Source organism: Varroa jacobsoni, unplaced genomic scaffold (genome assembly GCF_002532875.2).
Source record: "Varroa jacobsoni isolate VJ856 unplaced genomic scaffold, vjacob_1.0 scaffold_137, whole genome shotgun sequence".
In the NCBI taxonomy this organism is placed as follows: Eukaryota; Metazoa; Arthropoda; class Arachnida; order Mesostigmata; family Varroidae; genus Varroa; species Varroa jacobsoni.
This window is the reverse complement of record NW_019213039.1, coordinates 201,878-218,267: the sequence shown is the minus strand read 5'-3', so window position 1 is coordinate 218,267 and position 16,390 is coordinate 201,878. Positions and strand designations below refer to the sequence as shown.

The following is a 16,390-nucleotide window of genomic DNA, read 5'->3' as shown; positions in this document are numbered from 1 at the left end:
ATCTTTATGACGCGTAGTGAGTATGATAGCCGGTCAGCAACAGCTGAGTGAAAATCACAAAGAGGAGGAATATAAGCTGAAACTAGAGGTCACTAAATATAATATTCGTAAGAATCGAAGGAATGAGACATTTACGTGAGCTCGTTACTGATGCAACGTACTGTGATTACAGGTAATTATATGTATTTTGAACAAAGGAGTTCCTGTTATTCTTTCTAACATCTAATTGCAATAAATCTAATTACCGATGGCATAGAGCGAACGTGAGTAGATCGTGTCAAAGTAAGAAGCTGATGGACAATTAACGACAATTTCTTTCATACGCCTTTAAAAGCATATAATTATATAGGATTATAGGTTGTTGTAATAATGTACATTTTACTAGAGGACAGTCAGCTCTTCATGAGATTTAAAATAACTCTTCGACGGGTGAAATATTATAAAAGGAGATATAATGGAATATTCCATGTGCATAATTTCGTAATCTATATTCCCATGTTGCTGCGTTCAGCTAAAAAGAACCATAATCCTCTTAAAAATAAGAGTGAAATATTTGTATCTGATTGGCGATATACCAATTGTATCGGGAACGGATGTGTAAGACTACTGATATGTTAGTGAGAACAAATATGCTTGATCGTGTGATTACGTGTTTTACGCAGATATCGATGATAGAATAAAGTTCTGTTCAGAAATTATGTTGCAGACCGCTTCTCTTAGGGATTTACTTGAGTGCACATTAATTTGACAAGTACATAACACAATTAATGGATCCTTTACTACATGTTTTTCTAGTTTAAAATTTTGCTGATTCCATGATTGCCTACGCGTTCGAGAACATGTGGAGATGTTATTTTGGTTCAGTGTCACTCCTCTAAACGATTACATTTTGAAATGAGCGCGCTGAGCTGCTGTTATAAAGCGTTGTGCCAAATATTTTGCGTTTCAGCACCATTTAGTGCCTCTTTCTGGCATCAATAATTTCAATCAATGGCGTAATGACGTGGCTAAAGTGCACAATGTGGCGCGCTGCTATCCTCGGTCTTGTCGTAGTAGGCAAAGCGTCTCCGGCGTTATTTCAGAGTCTCAATCCGTTGCCTACTGGAGCGGTCGGGCCAGGGAATTCCGGCTCGCAGGGCCAGACATCCTCTGTCAACTCGCACACCCCATCATCCTTCACTTCGGCGGTATTGCCCGCATATTGCGCTGAGCTAGCCCGCCAGACAGGCTGCGATAGTCTTCCAGGAGAGTGTTTAGATTGCTTTTTCAATTGTACATGCGTCTATGGGAGCACCGTCATTGTCGAGTGTGCGCCAAAGAAAAATATTGACTGCCGTCATGAGAGCAGCCTCCGAAAACGAAGCATGATCTGTCGTTACTGCTATCAAACCCCCCCAGAGGAGCACATCTGTGAACATAACAGCAGTTGTCAAGTAAGTATAGTGAGCTGGCTTTGTTATTATTAAATAAGGTGGCATCGTGTAGTAATACAGGCCGCTTCATTTTAGAGGTAGATGGTGCATTGCTTATAGTTTACCTTCATTGCATGCGTATTCAAATGAGTCCGTATTAGTACCTCAAAAATCGTACAGAGAATTATTTTTTAAGATTTCGAAAGCTTTCTCGAATAAGTATAACTGTATATGTAACTTCCCTGAGGGGGAATTCAACATGACAGGTTCGTGGAGGTGTTCTGATGTTTCAAAAGCGAATCAGATACCTTCTAATCACTGTATTTAAACTGTTATATATGGTAATGCCATGTGCTTTTTGGTGATCGTTTTCGTCCATACAGGTTACCCATGCACCTCGACAATACTACACAGCTTCGTGTACGGTGCGTCCCGATGTGATCTGCCTTGGCAAGCGGGTTTTTCTCAAACGACGATTATGCAATTGGACTCGTGGCTATAGCTGGAGTACGGCGTTGTTGCTCTCTGTGGTTCTAGGTGGTTTCGGCGTGGATAGATTCTACCTCGGAATGTGGCAGGAGGGCGTGGGGAAGCTTTTCTCGTTTGGGGGACTTGGCGTTTGGACACTTGTTGACGTTGTGCTTATTGCCACCGGCTATCTTGGGCCAGCCGATGGCTCTTTGTATATACCTTAGGTAGCAACGCAAGCTCACGCAGACTAATTCATGGTTTTTGGCGAAGTATGAATTTTTTGAAATGTTTAGAGGAAAGAGGAAAGATTTGAGTTAAATAAGTGCAGCTATTGATCTAGCAGAGGTGGCTGGGCATATGCATCATTCAGCAATTTTTTTTAGGGTACTGACAGATTTTTGGCTAATGGCATAGGAAACTTTCAAGAGAATATTGTAGGCTTTCAAAGGAATTTGTGAGCAGCCGTTTACGTTAGAAAAGACGACAAAATAGGACTAAAGTTTACTATTATTATGTCTCGCGGCGATGTCCGTTGCAGTTTTTGACAGCTAGCTAATGAGAGTTGCGTGCGGGAATGGAACGTTGAAATTAAGTACTTTCGTTGCTATCGAAGTCAAAACGGGAGTAATTAGGTTTGAGGCGTCATGAAAGTTGTGCTTCTCTAGGATGAATTGTAAGGAGTAAGAGGTAGCGCACCACAACTCATATGGTGTCAATCAATGCTAGATATAAGAGAAGTGTCTACCGTGTTCAATAGTGCTTGCAATGGATAGTGAAGGCTGATCACGACGTGGATTGGACTGTTTCATGAATGTTACACCGATGTCAGCCAATAAAATCTTTGTATGAATACAAGAAAGTGTAATGATCTGTTATTCATTGAGGGCTATTCGCGCCTAATAGCTATGCTTGACAATAGAATCCTCGGCTGTGCTAAATTGATTGGCTTCTGTTCAGGAAACGATTGAAGGTCTAAGGATTTTAATGTCGGTCTTATGCCCAAGAAGGTTCGTTCTAGATTTTAGTAATTAAGAACATCAATTGCTTTCTGAAAATTTTTATTCTACTATGGAAAAATATTTGTATAAGCTCACATCACGGCCAATACTAATTTTGCATTCAAGCTTCGGACGGCCGCAAGGACTTAGCTTATACCTTTTCTTTAAAATACTTCGATCTCACTTCACTGAAGTGAATACTAAATAAGCTTGTGCTATTAAAATTGCTTGGCTTGATAAAATCCATGTTAAAGAGCTTACGATTTTTTTATGTTCATTTTTCCCGTACTTGTCAAAATTCGGTTTCCATCAGAAGCTCAGCTCATGATGGAGGAAGGCAGATTCAACCGAAATCACATTTAAAAAGACACGACCTTCAATAATAATAATTAATATTATTATTATTAAACGTGACAATTGATATCATCAAACATAACAGCCATCTTTATTATTTTTATCAAATAAGCACATCATAAACTACTCTGGCGCAATTGGACATTTACTTCAGTACAAAGCTCTTCCTCTTTTGTCTTAATTTTCAATTCTTCATAAAAATTGATTTTGCTCACTTCGGCTCCCAAATTACCTCTAGCCGTTCGCGTCTATAGACAACATATCGAGAAAATACAACAATGCGACCGTAATGTGGCGTTTTTTACTGCTATATATTTTTTTTGCAAGAGGAGAAGCTTGGGATTCACACACTGATACTTTTGTGATAGGCAATCGATCATAAAACATATATCACAAAAACAGTGGCCAGCAATAAACATTACATGGCCAAAAATTGATTGTGTCTGGTTGAATTGGTCGTTGAAATGTAATATCAACCAAGCTACCCTTACTAGTACTTTTTTCATTATTGTACACACCCAAGGTTCAAGCCTTCGAATTCAATTTTCCTGTTAAGTGATTCCGAGTCTCGGATGAAGATAAAAATTCACGCTCGAACCAGGCCACGCCATCATAAGTAGTCTCTATTATTTACAATCTCCGTGTTGTATCGAAAAAGCGCCAAACAACGGGTGGAAATTGTTGGACAATTTGCTATTTACTATCGACAAATCGCTTAATATACAAAAAAAAGAGATTCTATTAAAAAACTTAGCTTTGTGTAAAACTTATTATTTCGTACGTCGTATCCAATCGCTATCTCTTATAAGTATGATTTCCTTTTTCGTGGGACGCGATGTATAATGGATTTTATATTATATAAAATGCGTACAGTTTTTTTTTTTTTACTTGACTAGCACCGACTTGTATTCTTATATGAAAAAAAAACGTTTTCGCTTGTTTCCAAAAAAAGACTTTACTATGTAACTACACTCGTAATTAGCGTAGGTCTGTAATTAGGCATTGCATCATATTTTTGACAACTTCTTTTGACAAATTGTTTTACAAAAGAACGTAAACTGTACAAGTTACACGAGCCAAACAGGGGTCCAGGCAAATAATTCAGTTACATCGATATACAAATTGGACTGTGTGGATTTAGATCGATTGCCTTATCAACAGATATAAGGGCATCATTCTTTTATAAAATGAACACATGAAATACGACAGTCCCAACATTCCGGCCAGTCTGGTAGCACGGTAAATTATTCATAATGCATCATCAATTTTTTTTGCCTAAGCTGTTAATGACTTCAAACATTTCTACAGTGTACTCCCTCACTACATTTCTCTAGTCCGTTTTTATGTAAGCGCTCTTCATTTTTTGCCTGGTGATGTAAACATCGACAGCAAGCTCATACGGGCTGGGTCACGAGCAACTGGCGATGCGAAAGTTTGCGCGCTAAGTGGACTAATTGGGCTTCCCAAAGCACGAGAGAATTTTGGCCGAGGCGTTTGTACATGGGGTGACACCCGTCCTCGGAACACCTGCGGGCTTTTCCATACGCGCATTTGGTCCTCTTGGAAACAACTCATGGCAATAATCCATCGGTGTACACAGGGAAAACATGTTTCACTTGGCAAGCGACGAACTGGCTCGATGGCTAACCAAACTTGATAATCGGTTCGGGTCGGTAAAGGGCTATTGGAAAGTAGAAAAAAAGAAAAAAGGAAACGGAGCAAAGTGAATCGCAAAAATGCACATTTCAAACTAAAATAATAAAAGGACTAAATCTATTAAATAATATACTACATATAGATAATATACAATAAACTAGACATAACTATTTGCAAGAACATGATTAGATTTGACTATTTCAAGTTAAAGTTTCCATAGCTCTGATTTCGAAGAAAGATGGCAGAATGAAAACATTCGTCGTCTATGATATATGTTCTAACTGAAAAAAAACGAACAATTCTCAGTCCTTTTCCGAGTTTGCCCCATACTCTGTGCATACTACTGACCTTCTATTTTAAATACCATTTACAAAAATCCACGACGTGTACGAACCTAGGATGTTTGTGTCCTCTGCAAGGCATACCATGTAAATAGCCTAAAAGCAATGATCGTTTGCTTACCCAGTTATGAAACCTAAACGGGAAAGTTCCTCGGGGGTGGGCGTTTCACGTGACGATTCAGTCGTAGAATAATCCATGTCTTCGGGTTCTGATTGGCAATCGCCGCTAGAACGACCGTCATCTAGATTCGAACATCCACAAGGTGAGCTATCTTCACCTCTGCCTTCAAGAGCGCCTTTAAGCGCACTAAATACACAGTCCAGTCGCGGATCAGCTGAGCTATCCATAATATGAGCTAAATGACTGCACACATGTGCCCGCTCGTAATGTGAGATGAACAGTTTCTGTACGACATCATTTGCTGCTGTAATATGGTCGGATCGAGGTAAAGCCTCGAATAAACTCTTAGGTAGTTCAAGTGGTTGGATATCATCGAGAATGTCATCTAATAGAAGAAACCAAGGCAAAGACGAAAAACTCAATTATTGTTTGTCGCTAATATGCGAAACTTTTTATAATGGCAGCACACCCAAAAACACAATATTCAGTTTTTTGCTTTATTTGCATACCAATTAATATTACAGTACTTCGTAGCCTAGGTCGTTAATGTTAAAAAACGCGATAGCAACAATGCACGAAAATAAAAAAAAGAACAAATTGTTTGTCATGTAGCGAATTATTGATATGTACTTATAAAATTGTAGAGTTGTTTAATTAGCTCTGTTGTAGCTGACTGATCTTGTACTTTATCACTGGCATCCATCTGAAACGAGAAAGTTGAAATATGGCAGAAAATTACAACTAGTTGGTATAAAACAATACTTATATTTCTCTCAAACTTGTCAAACATTCCATTGATTCCGTTAGCTGCTCTTAGGGATTCTTTGTTGGTAGAAGATATAGGTGTTGGTTTCAATTGGTTAAAAAGCAATTTTATAAGTAAGCTAAAGCTATATTTTAGTTCTAACAACCAGCTAAAGTCGACTGGCTAATCAAAGGTTGCATTTAATAGAAAGCCCCAATATATATAAGCGGTGTCCAACCATGATACGACTCGTAGACTGGAAATAGTCTGCATGCTAGGTACCTGCTCTACGCTGCTGTCTACGCCATTTCGACCTTCCACCATGCCGTACTGGCCGGTCGGAAGGTTTTTGTTGAAGTTTACATCACTGATGTTGTTTAGACGGTCGTGTTTTCTGACTCCGGCTCGAATTGTGCTAAGGAGATAATTATCGAAGATAGCAAGGCCCGCCCCGCTCGACAGGTCCGCCCAACTGTTAAGGAATGGCCAGAATTCGTTCCATCCCAAGCCGCGCTGACGTGCCAAAGTGCGAAGTGTCGCCTCTATACCCTTGTCAGGGTCTGTTCGTCGCATTTGCACAGACTCTCTTTTCGTTTTTTTTAGCTGTTCAGCTAACTCCTTCGCTTCAATCGCCGAGACTGGTCCAATAAATGCGGCAGGAGACTTCCTTCCGGTCGTTGTTGGAGAGTGTTGTGCTTGGCGCATCGCCGCGGGCGATGGTGGATCGTGGTAATCAAAGCTGGGGCTATGTGCAACTAGCGGACAGCCCAATTCGGGTTCAGAGAGGTCGATTGCGTCCCGTAATATCGGGATCACAACTTTGTCACCACTTAGCAGCTTTCTGATGGCAAGCGCGGCACGTTCTTTGTCTTCTGCGGTACCAGTGGCATTGTCACCAGCTATATCAAAGGGTGTCTGACCGTCTCCATTTACCGCTTTAGCATTGCACTCGGGTTGACGAACCATAACTTCGACGCAGCGAACGTGCCCTAGAGCGCTGGCGAAATGAAGCGGGGTATTTGCTGGAGTGGCCAAAAATAGCAAAAAAAAAACAGACGAAAGAAAGCACACGCCGAATAGAGGTTGAAAACAATGTGATTAGATTAAATCCATCGTTGTTTACGTAGCTCCGTGGTACGTACAAGTGGATACGGAAGCGAAATATGGAAGTCATCAGTTTTCAATTTCAGCACGATTCCCACAGGTGAATACATAGCCATGATGGAATCCATTAGTTTTGACAGTTTGAATTCGTAACAGGTACCTCGTTTGGTTTTATCTGGAATGTTCAAATACAGGCCAAGTAGAAACGCCATGCGCTGTTTGGTCGTCTGTTGATCGTCTTCTGGGTAAAGCCTCCGGAAAAGGGTCTCGCTTCGAAGCAGGCGAATGAGTTCTTCGATTACTTCGTGTAGACCGCTTTTTGCAGCGCAATGGAAGACGTTATACCTGCAGTTAATAGAAGAACAAAAAATGCGGTACTTTAGTTTTGTGCTGACTGAATAATTTGCTCGTGCATACGAGCCAAATGTAAAAACTTCTAAATTTAAGAGGACTGAATTTAAGAAAAACATTTTTTAAACAACATTTTGCTACGTAGGTGCACTATCACACCTGGCCCCTTCGTGCACAATGGTGGGGTTATCACCGCTGCCGATGAGTAGACGAGGGTTGTCCCATACTTTGCTCCGAAGCGTTTCGCGATCATCATCCAGAACGACTCTACGTAATCGAACCAGATCCTGCGGTTTTGGAGCCCTGCCATCAAGTCAAATTGGTGGTACAGGTCAGTTTTGGGAGAATAAATTAATTCCTTTAAATTCACAAACTAGAGTTCATACGCTTTGGAGACACTAACATACCAAACCACATGAAAAGACATTTCAATTTGAGACGCGAAGTAAACGTTGACAAATCCTCTGTGTGCCTCTGATAAGTTTGGTGTAAATACATTCTGTAATTCAAAACTTCGTTCCAAAGGTCGATCTAAGAGGCATCGGCCACAAGCAAATAAACACGATTGTACGGATATAATACTAGACTTGAAAGCTGTGAGTCGTTATTACGTTTTTCTAAAAAAAAATATCACTTACCTGAACGCACACTTTTCGCCGATTAATTTGAGTTTGTCCTCTCGTGCTTGACCCAAAGATGAAAGGCTTCCGAGATTGCCGGCCAACAGTACATTCTCAGCTCGTTGTTCGCCATCGATTCCATCAATCGCTAATGGAACGTCACCTCTCAAGGAAAACTGCTCGGCAGCCGCGCGAGACGACAACTCCCGAAAGCGAGCCTGTTTTTTGAATCGCTTACAGAACTGTATCGCAGACGCAAGGTCACTAAAGATATACGGCGGCGTTGCTGTGAAGGTAGTACATGGACGTTGATAAACACAGAGATACACGAATCAAACAACGAGCAGCTAAGTATAGCCCGGCTCCAGTACAAAAAAACTCGTCAGAGTCAATAACCTTGGAGGAAAAACTTATAGAACACTTTCTTTTGCCTTCAAGTTCATAACAAAGACTGGTGCAGAACATACGATAAATCTGATTTATCATATTTTTAGCGGTTTACTATTCTACATGAAACACAGTTGATTCTATAAACTATTGCTCATAAGCTTAGCCAAGATTTTTTCAAGTTTCTTTTGAGATCTAGTTAAACCGTACAGTATCCTTAATCGTAATCTTCCGCTCCCAATCTCTGAATAGTTGTATTCATATTATTATTGGCTGCTATCCAGAATACCCATTTCCGTAAGAGAACAATTCTATTAGTTTCCCTCCTATACAATGATTAAGTACGACGCATCAATTAAGTGCTAAGCTATTCTTCAGATCTTCCATGTGTTTGCAGCCACGGGCACTGCCTTCGTATCGGTTTTAACCAACTATGGATACTAACAATCCATGTCCGAGTTCGATGTTGTCGCATTGTTTCCTGCTATGTGCACCCCGAAAAAGCGCTCCTTCGGAACTCCAGGAGCGGTGCGGCCGACAGCTGATTTCGATGACGAATGACACATGTCACCGAACGATAGGCCAGCAAATGCCGCAAACAAGGATGGACCCAGCTTCTCGCGACGTTTTCGCTTCGGCGACAAATCGATCTGACTTGCATCCCAATGTTTCTTTGCAACAATCTCACTTTTGCTCAGACTTACTGCATCTAGTAACGAATCCATACTGCTAACGTGGTCTTCATATGTCACAAGGGTCAAAAAACAATTCGGTGCATTGTATACTACCATAAAAAGGTAGGAAAGATACTGCCTCGAAAATTCGACTGTATACCACCTCAGCTATCGGCATTCACTAAGATAAACTCAAGCTTGACCTCCACAATAGCTTAAGATAGCAACAGCACAAGAAAAACGTCAATCTTCACACAATAGCAATAAATTATTGAACTGCAAAAAGCCTCGCACTGCGTACTACATACATCGGCAAGACGCCGCCGTCACTGCCATTGTCGCACTCATAGTGACTAGTTAGCGGTCCTTTTCAACGAACTGCTGGTCGACACTGTACTATCAATAACAACAACAACATTGGCTGCAGTTACCCCTCTTCTCGGTCGGACTATTGAACTGGAGGTGTGTTTACAACTAAATTATCACTATACAGATGGATGGATGCATTACGGCGCCTGAATGGGCGGCTGAATCGGCAGACTGCAGTCTCCGTCTACGAAAGCGAGAGCGGAGCAAATAAGTATGATCAGATAGTAGATTGTTGAGAAATTACGAACTTTGCGTCTTGGAATGCTACATTTGGTTATTTGAAGCGGTTATATACGAAATAATTACAGCAGAGGGTAATGAAGCCCTATTGTAGGTCTTCTAGAGGTTTTTCGGATGGGCCAATGGCGCCTTTGTGGTAAAATTAACTAGATTAGTTGAGCTCACAAACTGTCTACATATATAAAATCTTAAAATTGCATGCACGGACTCAGTTCTAACACATAAACGACAAGAAGCAAACTAACACAGGGAGTTGCTGAGCGTTTTTTTTGTTGAAAATCAGCTGCGTGGTACTCAGCCATGTGTAATGTGTGTATCTACAGGCGCTTTAGAGCTACTGAGAGTCTAACTTGAATCGCAGTTGGTACTGTTCGATGCTATTACGTATGGTGCACGTTTTACTTCTCATTTACAAAGCCGCATGGCTTTAATTACCTTAGTCATGTCTTGTTGCCCCTGTCTATGTGACAGTCAAACCAGAATGAACATCCGAATTCGACTCGGACAGACAAATAGTGTTTTAATGGGACACGAAGACACTGAAGTGCAACTAATTAGGAAATACAGGTAACAAAGAATGGTTACAAAGCAATGTTACAGTTTCAAAGCAAGTATAGAAACTATGTCAGCTTTCCTCATTCCGCGCATAGTTCTCTGGCGATGCCAGCGTAGATGAAAGACTAATACGCGGTTCGAGTAGGTTGAAATTGAAAAGAAAATGCATGTACGCTACGTATTTTTTGTGTATAATGTGTAATCCATTTATATTGCGTATATTGTATGCGATCGACGTCTGTCGAAATATTTGTGTCTCTATGTTGTATTGTTGTCGTTCCAGCAGCCTATGTGGGTTGGAAAATGGTCGACTATACCATGCAATCGTATACGCATGTAAATATCTTGAGGTACAAGAACGGGTTGGGATAATTTAACAGGTCCAGCCATCTGTCAGGTCATAGGAGGTCGATAAAGGGTCGTACGTTTCATACAATTGTTGCTGTTTCATACAAACCATATTGAGTGCAGAATATGTGTTGTTCTGAAAGAAAGGCCAATGTGCACTGTTCCCGATTGTAAACTGAATTTATTTCTTTTATTGAAATTATCGAAATCTATTATAGAAATTCTTCTATTAGAATATAGGTGAGCCAACGTGGCGACTAACGTACTTCTTCTAGGGAACGCGATGTTCGACTGCAGCCATTGCCTAAACAGTGGAAGGTCAGAGGTGACTGTACGATTACCATTTTCTTATGCTGAAAGCACATAGAAACTCCAGTTAATGTTGCTTTTTTACCCGACAAACACGATGAGAGCTCCTTCAGCCGAAAAAAAGTCTAGATTTATTTCAACGCATGCTGTTTCTAAAAAAAAACAACGACGTGAACTTTATCAAACACGATAAGAGATTTCTTTTAACACACTGACTGTACGAAGAAATATGTCACCATAATGCGTATTTAAATCAGTGGTCTACAGATCACTCTAATATCGATTAATCTATTTAATTTCAAAATATTCCTACACGTTAACAATACAGTAGTCTTTCTAATGTTGTCCTATAGTAAAAACAATGTCATGTTTCTACGACCGGTTCGATTTAGGGTCCGGCAACATATACATTCATTCATTTATTTAATTTTTTTCTCTCCTGTTCGACCGTTTTTTCTCTTTGTTTTCTGTTTGTTATGGATTATTATTACACATTGTCGACAGTGTTTCTTTTTTGATAAATTCTTCACTTGTCCGCTGCGTAAGGAAACCGTGAGTGACAGCTCACCGATGAAATACAGTCGGCTTCTTAATAGTATTGTTCTCCATGTTGCTATTGTTTCCTCTGTTAGGGCGTAGTTTGTATTATTGTGCGTCGTCTAATCTCAGGGGCCGCCGGGGTTGCGTTGGGAAACGAGCAAATTACTGAAGCACTTACGGAGGCTGGTTGGCCTGACTCGCGGGCAAAACGTCGGTCAGAACAAGCACAAATGTACATGAAGGACAACTAAACCAGGCCGATATTTATACACTCTTAACTGATTTAACCTCGAAAGGCGACCCCCGTCGACAACATCTTGCCGTCAGCATCTTTCAGATTCTCGTAAACATTTCAAAACCTGCAAATTAAGCCTAGCACCTGCCTCGATAAAATCAATTCAGCCAGCGGATTCAGCTTATCAAGCCGGTCTCGATAATTTACATGAATTACTTAGGACTTTTGCAAATTCCGAATATCATTCGTCGGTTCGTTCCTCAATCGCTCTGTTTATTCTTCTTAAAGGACGATCCCCTATTGTTCAACTGTAGTTTTTCTTTGATCGAACATCACCAGCTGACCAGATCAGCACAGATTAGCGGATGTGATAACTGCGCAGATGCTGTTAAACGGCGTGGATCACCAGCGTGAGCGTTGGCGAAATCTCAACTTACTCGAGTTTAACCTCTTTGGAATAGTAGGTTTGATTTGCCCTGGAGTATACCAAGAAGGAGGCCGCCTTTAATCACAACGGCTGTTACCGTTGTTTCGGCGTACTATTGTAATATGGTTGTGTTGTAACTCATCTGTATGCATTCAGCATGATTAATCAAGCAGCTGACTCGTTCAGAGGCACCTTCTTGTCCCGAAATTCTGAAGATGTAAAGTATGCACCACCTTTAGCAGGCTCTTGTGGTCACTCGTCGTACACCTGGGCCACTCTCTTTCGCTACTCTGATTGGCCTATTTATGTATCTCGTATTAATCTCCCTTATTGGCAGTCTGAACTTCGACGACGGCTTCTTTACCTAAGTATATTACAACATCATCGTTTGCCGTTGTGTAGATCGTAAGTGGAGATATTGCAAAGGCGTCCGATATTCTTTCTTTTCGGCCATTCACTTTCGTGTGAAGTGTAAAATTGAGGTTTCGCTGTCGACGTGTCATTTTTACGGCGATGCTGCACTTTGCCCTGTGTTAGTTGAATAACTATGCAACTGTCGGCATTACGGCGTACATATATATATTCAGGTGTACAATTGCTTTGTTTGTCGTTTCCGTCCTCCATTACCTGCCTCTCCTTTTCGTCTACCTACTATGTACAGTATCGACTGAAGCCATGGGTGGGCACTGACAATATAATAACATCGAAGATCATCGACAAGGTCGTTGGCGGTTGCAGCTGGCGCGAAACGTCGCTTAACATTGAGTTAACCCGTTGCAGACTGATCTGATACAAAATTAGAATATCATGCACAATGAGAATTTGCATAGTTGTCACGAACAATCGAGGTTGAGTGAGGGAACATAATAAGCTTCTGTCATTTTTTTGTCTGCGAGAAAATGTCCAGTTACGTGGTTGCCATATTCCTATACACTTTGATCTGTATTTGCTCGTGAAGCGTGACCGACTGTTTATCACAAATAAGTGCATTTCCCATATTCATCTGTAGTAATCACATATGATAGTACTATAGTTGAAACATTCATAAGTTGTGCTTTACAGTATTTACGTCACTTTCGATAATTCAGCGAACTTTTAAATGTTTTTTCTTGCTCATAACGGAGCAAGCACGTTTTTTTCGAGAAACTAAAAGTGACCAACGACACTTGATTCGTCTAGCAATGCCGGGCATTTCGGGACAGCTGCGACTTGCCAGAAGCATGATTTACTGTTGTAAGAATCGTCGTACAAAAACTGATTCGACTGCCAGTCGAACTCCTTCTGTTACCCTCGTTCCACCGTACGTTTCTTTCCTTCAGCTTTTGGCCTTTTCTGTCGAGAGACACAATGGATAAATAGCCACTTCAACTTAGCTACCAGATAATTTGGCTTCTTCTGGCGTGCTGGTGGGGAATTGCCAAGAAACTTTATCCTATATATAGTAAAACCCTGCGCAGCGCCTCCCGTAGTATTTCCGGGCCGCCCTTCAAGAGCACCGGGACGAGCAACGAATTCAACGATTCTTCGCCGTCACCATAATAATCATCATCAGTCTTTATTTTTAAGTAGTGTTACCCCTATAACATTAACTCCTTTCTAGCTTGCTTTATTGTCATTCGTACGCAGACATCGTTTCCACATTATCGCTCAATCACCAGTGCCCACAGTAACCTGCTGTTTGTTTTTGCCGTCTCTAGAATCAGTTTACGACCATGATCTTATTGTTTGTAGAATTTGAATGGCTCGTTGCTTTGTCAGATTTCCTTTCTTCACGTACACACACATATACACTCGCTATCCTTCTTCTTTATAATTTTCGAGGCTCCCGTGTGATCAGTATACGGGTACGTTTCGTCCTATCGTCTGTTTTTGCTTATACTCTCCAATGTATGATGTTCGCTGAGTTACCTTGTGGCCAGTTATATTCGACCACTGACCAATCGAGACGGATCAGCCCTTGTGGTTATGCACATTAAGCATTCAATTCCGTGTCGTTTAGTTATCTGTCTGTCTGTGTCTGCCTGTTTATCTGTTTGTCTGTCTGCGTATCGCATATGGGTGTGTGTATTCTGTTTGTCTGTACCTCATGTTGTTACTTTTGTCTATATATTGTTACTATTCGCAATTTGTGTTAATATTATCATCATATCCATTGTCGACTATACGTTATTTTTATTATACTTATTCGTATTATCACTTATAGCGTTTCATCACTATATAGAGTTTATCTTCTCTATTATCTTGATTTCTAATTACTGTACAACAAACTCTATCACTCAGTCATAAAAGCTTCCCATATTCCACCTTCTTCTTGTTATTACCATCATAGTAATACACATCTATTGCGACATCTGCACAAACACCCAGCACACGTGAACACGGACAGATTTTCCAGCTTCCTGGTTGATCGCCATCTCCGACAATGATCAAATCCGCTCTCCTCGATCGAAGCTGTTGCGACCATCGGGCGAGTGATAGCCCGCATTAAGCCCCGAGCTTATCGAGCTGTTTTTCTCTGCAGACTGCCAAAAAGCTCTGGCATTTCTGCTTCAAAACGTGTTACTCTAGAGTCGAACAAGAACTCGATAAGATGGCGGCGGAATTCGTCAGCGATCAATGATAACGGATAGAGACACAAAGCTCCAAAGAGGAATCGAAATCAGCTTCGCAAAATAAGAAGAAAATGGCGACGCTAGACACGATTACGACGTAATCGTCGTGGATCGGCAATCAACAGTAATAAAAGGCGTCATCTATCTGCATGCTGTCGTCACGTGCTTTATATTGTTTACGATCTCGTTCCCCTACGCTAACGCCTTTTTCTATCTCTATATCTCTTTATCCTTCTCAGATATTTCCAGGCGATACCCTTCCTGAACCCCCAACTTGCCGTCTGATTTGTCTCGTTCCTTGCGACTGCAACGTGTGCGCAGCCACGCTTTCTCCAGCGATATCTCCAGTAGCATAGTATGGTGACCCGGTAATACTTCCGGGGCCAGTATGTCCTTTCCCAAGGGTCCCAGCTTGTGTCGTTGTTGTCGTCGTGCCAATGCTGGTAAGGTTGCCGCCTGTCGTTCGCACGGGATGCTGGAGCGTCCGCTGACGCCGCTGTTGTGTTCCAGTAGCACTACTACTACCTACGGTTCCTCCGCCTGCTGCCAGACCTCCCCCACGTTCCTCAAGTGGCACTCGAGCAAAATCTGCCTTATTCACAGCGTGTAACCGATTGATGGTCAAGGACGGTTTAGTGTCGGCCGAAGCTGGTTTTGACAGCGCGAGACGCGCTGGTATCCCTGCCAGCTGTATGGTACTGGCTTCGCCCGGTAATGCGTAATTGTTCTCGTCGGTAGCCACCTGCAGGCCTGGATGGCCTGAAGAGTGCCGGAGTGTGGCAAGGGTGGCAAGTTTGGCTCCGTGAGGGATTGCTAGCTCACCCCCAGAGCCGGTTTGGCCCGTGATACCGATGCGTTCATATGGTGAGGCGAGACCACCCGTTGCGAGCGTCCGGTACTCAGAGATATTTTGGTAGGGATTCTCGAGCAGTAAAGGTTCTGCTGGAGGCAACGTCGTTGCGCGGCCTTGGGGCGTGAAGATCAGCGGCGTGCCGTCAGGCAGCAGGAGCTGACTCTTGATGTTGCCTTCAGCACGCATGTGGGGTAGTGTCTCGTCCATTAGAACGAGTCGAGCACTGGAAAAACAGAGTGGCAACCAGACAATAGAAAAGTGAAGTTAGTTACGTTTAGGCACACGGTCAGCGTTAAAACACGCGTAAAGAAACTGGAAATTAGGTTTGTGTTGAAGACGAATTGACCGTAATGCGCGCGAGATGATGATGCACGGAGCGGACACTAAAAAACGCTTAATTAGTGTTTATATAGAGGGACTATTAGATCACTAAATGAGAAAATCAAATAAGTATCCTCCGCGAAATCATTCTCAACTTACTTTTCTCGATGTATTCGGGGTTTTGCTTCCGCTGTGAACCGAATCGAGAAGAACAATTGTTAAAATAGCGTCACACTTCAACAACAAGTGCAGAATGAATTAAATATATAATACTTGCGGTCAGTACCGCAACGAAGCTAGAGCACATCTAATAGAAGAAGCCATGACAAAACAAGTTTTTCCCATTC

At 41.7% G+C, this 16,390-nt stretch overlaps 3 protein-coding genes across 4 annotated transcripts in view; 1 reads left to right on the top strand and 2 right to left on the bottom strand.

Moving 5' to 3' along the window:
• The first annotated feature begins 6 nt into the window (after window positions 1-6).
• amx (TM2 domain-containing protein 3 almondex) lies at window positions 7-2,748 on the top strand. The gene is made up of 3 exons (XM_022847581.2): window positions 7-172; window positions 950-1,433; window positions 1,796-2,748. The coding sequence occupies exons 2-3, from the start codon at window positions 999-1,001 to the stop codon at window positions 2,105-2,107; spliced, it is 747 nt and encodes a 248-aa protein (XP_022703316.1). The 5' UTR covers window positions 7-172; window positions 950-998; the 3' UTR covers window positions 2,108-2,748.
• Window positions 2,749-3,302: 554 nt separating this feature from the next.
• LOC111268505 (ankyrin repeat and LEM domain-containing protein 2) lies at window positions 3,303-9,666 on the bottom strand. 2 transcript variants are annotated; one of them, XM_022847534.2, is made up of 8 exons: window positions 9,543-9,666; window positions 8,192-8,459; window positions 7,713-7,856; window positions 7,363-7,547; window positions 6,381-7,120; window positions 5,984-6,056; window positions 5,354-5,738; window positions 3,303-4,916 (listed from the first exon to the last, which is right to left on the bottom strand). In XM_022847534.2, exons 1-8 carry the CDS (start codon window positions 9,580-9,582, stop codon window positions 4,592-4,594), a joined length of 2,160 nt encoding a protein of 719 aa, XP_022703269.1. In that variant the 5' UTR covers window positions 9,583-9,666; the 3' UTR covers window positions 3,303-4,591. The 2 variants fall into 2 exon arrangements, with proteins under 2 accessions (XP_022703269.1, XP_022703259.1); XM_022847524.2 differs by having other exon boundaries at window positions 9,006-9,642.
• A 1,758-nt stretch (window positions 9,667-11,424) lies between these two features.
• LOC111268547 (hemicentin-1) overlaps window positions 11,425-16,390 on the bottom strand; it is a 151,294-nt gene continuing 146,328 nt past the window's right edge. The window contains exons 18-19 of the mRNA XM_086971737.1: window positions 16,203-16,233; window positions 11,425-15,945 (exon numbers count right to left, since the gene is read on the bottom strand). Of these exons, the coding sequence (XP_086827863.1) occupies window positions 15,105-15,945; window positions 16,203-16,233 (872 nt within the window). The 3' untranslated portion in view covers window positions 11,425-15,104. The remainder of the gene's footprint in view (window positions 15,946-16,202; window positions 16,234-16,390) is intronic.

Excerpts from the sequence above, each read along its gene's own strand:
- amx (XM_022847581.2), top strand. The coding sequence starts at position 999 with ATGACGTGGCTAAAGTGCACAATGTGGCGCGCTGCTATCCTCGGTCTT. Across the intron at positions 1,434-1,795 it reads AACATAACAGCAGTTGTCAA|GTTACCCATGCACCTCGACA; the intron begins GTAAGTATAGTG and ends TCGTCCATACAG.
- LOC111268505 (XM_022847524.2), bottom strand. The coding sequence starts at position 9,351 with ATGGTAGTATACAATGCACCGAATTGTTTTTTGACCCTTGTGACATAT. Across the intron at positions 6,057-6,380 it reads TAGACAGCAGCGTAGAGCAG|ATGGATGCCAGTGATAAAGT; the intron begins GTACCTAGCATG and ends TTCTCGTTTCAG. Across the intron at positions 4,917-5,353 it reads CGTTTAGGTTTCATAACTGG|CCCTTTACCGACCCGAACCG; the intron begins GTAAGCAAACGA and ends ACTTTCCAATAG.